This window comes from Antedon bifida, chromosome 3, assembly GCF_963402885.1.
Source record: "Antedon bifida chromosome 3, ecAntBifi1.1, whole genome shotgun sequence".
Taxonomy (NCBI): Eukaryota; Metazoa; Echinodermata; class Crinoidea; order Comatulida; family Antedonidae; genus Antedon; species Antedon bifida.
The window spans coordinates 5,001-8,454 of record NC_136228.1 but is presented as its reverse complement, the minus strand read 5'-3'; the positions used below and the strand labels follow the sequence as shown (position 1 = coordinate 8,454).

The 3,454-nt window shown below is 37.2% G+C and overlaps 1 protein-coding gene across 2 annotated transcripts; it reads left to right on the top strand.

The window, feature by feature from the left end:
- The first annotated feature begins 432 nt into the window (after positions 1 to 432).
- LOC144837536 (uncharacterized) lies at positions 433 to 3,243 on the top strand. 2 transcript variants are annotated; one of them, XM_078692707.1, is made up of 7 exons: positions 433 to 814; positions 1,185 to 1,362; positions 1,640 to 1,982; positions 2,070 to 2,358; positions 2,465 to 2,724; positions 2,761 to 2,777; positions 2,863 to 3,243. In XM_078692707.1, the coding sequence occupies exons 1-7, from the start codon at positions 452 to 454 to the stop codon at positions 3,096 to 3,098; spliced, it is 1,686 nt and encodes a 561-aa protein (XP_078548833.1). In that variant the 5' UTR covers positions 433 to 451; the 3' UTR covers positions 3,099 to 3,243. The 2 variants fall into 2 exon arrangements, with proteins under 2 accessions (XP_078548833.1, XP_078548832.1); XM_078692706.1 differs by having other exon boundaries at positions 2,465 to 2,777.
- The last annotated feature ends 211 nt before the right edge of the window (positions 3,244 to 3,454 follow it).

The window sequence follows — 3,454 nt, the reverse complement described above, 5'->3', positions numbered from 1 at the left end:
AATACTGTATCAATTATTGAAGTTGAAATAGGCAAAACAAATACAAACGTACTGTAATAATATTAATATATGTTATGTAGTAAAGCTATTTATATTGTTACTTATTAGGTCTATAGTAAATTCAATAACATATGAAATTGTGGAATAATATTCAAACATTCTAACGTGCAAATAAAGCACTTTAAATGAAGTTGTGTCCTATTGTTTTACTATTGTGTGTATCAACAACACCTTCGCGGGGCTAATTGTTTTGAATTTATGTTAGATGTTAGCGCATTAACCGCGCCTAGTCACATTATCTGTGGAGCTCCGCGTATCAGCGTCATCTAACATTACATAAAGACAATAATCTATTATTTGCACAGAAATGCCACGCACTTTTTGGTGCTTGCGTTTTCCTTTAAAATGGAGTTTTTTCCAATTGAACATTACTTTTTATCAAATTATCAACATGAACGCTTGTATTGAATGCCAACAACCTGTTATCGAGAATCAAGAAGGACTGCTATGTGAGGAGTGTGATAGATGGCAACATCGCGAGTGTGATAGTGGAGTGACGCGAGCAGAGTATTTAAGAGGAGTGGAGAATGGTTATATTGAATGGAGTTGCCGACAATGTTCTGAAAATGATCAACCGATGCCAGATGAAATCGATGTGTTTGCCGCCGACCTGGGACAGTTTGTTGAGCCAGAAGTACATCAGGAAGTCGAGATGGAGAATCCTTATCCACAGCCGAATCCTGTGGCAGGAAATGACGACGAGGGTGACGAAATCCAGTACGTAGTGGAGGAAGGCACATCGGCGAAAGGAAAGGTAAGGGTGTATTTTATATAGCTCTTTTCATAGTTCAGAATTTATTTTTGTTATTCATTCATTCATCTTTTATTTCGGAAAAAAAAGTAGATCCGTCTAGGATATAAAAGGAATTGATTTAATTTACATTCTTATTGTTATTTTAAATAATTATACCGTATTAGATAGTATTTGTTTCAGTGCTTATACATGTTATTCTTATGTAATAATATAAAGCAATCTCCGGAAGAAGTGAGGCAGGTCCAATTATAAATTAATATTTTAAACTTTATTTGTTGATCTTCTGAAGCAAGTTCCAACTGTTGAAACATGATTTGCCTAACTTTTCTTTGCGTTTGATTTATTATCATATGACATTTTTATTTAACAGGCAACTTTGATAGATAGCCTAGGATACCAATATACAAAGAAGGTTGATCGGAGGCGGGCGAACACAACTTGGCGGTGCTACCGTAGGACTCCTGCCTTAACCTGTAAAGCAACGGTTTTAGAAAGAGATGGGGTATATACTAGAGGACTCCACGAGCACATATGCGGGATGATGCCAGGTACGTGCATTTATAGTTTTTATCATCTCACATCCACATTTTTTTTTTATTCAGCAATATATTATGCATGGCAAAATCAAATTTTTGATAGAGTACACCACGTATATCTGTTCCGAAAACTGTTGAGTTTCTCGAAAACTGTTGAGTTTCTCGACGTTTCGATCAATATAAAACTAAAAAAACATGTTTGCAAATCATGCGCTTTAACTCAAAATGATCGTGAATTAATGATTAATAATGTGTGTATTTCTTTTTCCCTTTCATCTTTACTCTACAGGACGTGGTAAGGTGGCCGTGATCCGTCGTAAGATAAAAGCTACAGCTCTGGAACGACCTTTCGACTCAGCAGCTGAAATCGTGGACACCATAATGCGTGATGACATCGGTGTTGGTCAAATTGCTCTTCATCCTACTCTGCCTAAACCTTCCAGCCTCGCAAGACAAGCCAACCTACGACGAAAGTTGTCCAGACCAAGGCATCCGTCCAACTTGCAATTCGAACTCCAAAACCAACATATAGCACCAGGCTTTCTTCGAGACGATGTGGTCATTGATGGTGGACGGCATGTTTTATTTGCAACTGATGCTATGATGGACATACTGGGAAGAGCAAGAGTGTGGTAAGAATTTTTCCCTGTACACTTTCATTTTGTTTAAATTACAATGTACATACTTGTTTTATAACATTTTTAAAACTATCTTTACAGGTACTTGGACGGTACGTTTAAGCTGATAAGAGATCCATTTTACCAGCTCTTCAGTATTCACAGCTTTATCAGGACGGGGACATCGTTGAAGCAAGTACCGCTACTATTTGCTGTGATGTCAGGCAAGAGGAGTGTGGACTACACGGCCGTGTTGCGCTCTGTTATGCGGATGTTGCCGGAAAACAACGTGGTGAAAGTGGTGGCAGACTATGAGGCATCCATATGGCAGTCTATTCGCCAAGTACTACCAAATGTTGAAATTGCTGGATGTCTTTTTCATTACACACAGGTATGTGATGTCTTTTATTTATTGATTTTATTTGTACAACAAATGCGTTGTTCGGCGTTTTTCGTTTAATTTTCTTAACTAACAATTTAATTTTTCTCTCTTACAGGCAATCTTTCGGAAGGTGCAGGATGTCGGTCTGCAGAGAGCGTACCGCCAACAAGCAGCAACACGACTTTTCATCAGACAACTTATGGCTCTCCCGACGCTACCAGTGGAACATGTGGAGGCTGTCTTCAGACGGATGCGACGCAACGCCGGGCAATCGCCTCAACTCCAGGAACTTCTGACTTACATGGACGACTACTGGATTAATGGTGACATCTACAGTCCAATGGATTGGGTGATATTCCGACAGCAAATTCGTACCAACAACGATTTGGAAGGTTACCACCAACGCCTCAATCACAGAGCTAAGCGAGGTAAGTTAGTTTTTTTTCTGTTCTTTGAACATCATTTGTTTTTAGTATAGTTTGTTATTTAACATTGTTTTGTTCTCTTTTACAGCGAACCTTCACTTCTACTTGCTGTGTAAGCTTCTTCACGAGGAGAGTGAGATGGTCGCCATCAATGCAGAGCTCATTTTTAGAGAGGATGAGATCCGAAGACAGTCGCGACATGCCGTCATTGCAACACAACGATTGAACGGATACTGGGACGAGTACGTAAGAGGTGCACGAACTGCAAGATCGTTGCTGTTAGCATCAAGCCGTGTCATCAGCCGAAACGCACGTAATCCTTAGAATACAAATCAAGACTTCACTAATACAAATAGTGTAATATTTAATTAACTTTGCTAATGTACAAACATATTTGATTTAAGATATTTTGAAAAATAAAGTGTAAATCAATTCTCTATAATTACTATCTACTGTATGCAAACTAACTTATTTAAGCAATCTGATTATTTTATTATTATTATTAATGATTATTGAAATCTATTTTATTGTACATATATGAAATAAATTAATTATAAAGTTCGTTTTGATTCATAATACATAAATAAATCAGTTGTTAATAAAGGTTACTAATTGTAATATAATATTTAATGTAATGTGAAATAAAAATAATGATCTGTTTTTAATATTAAAGCCTTGAC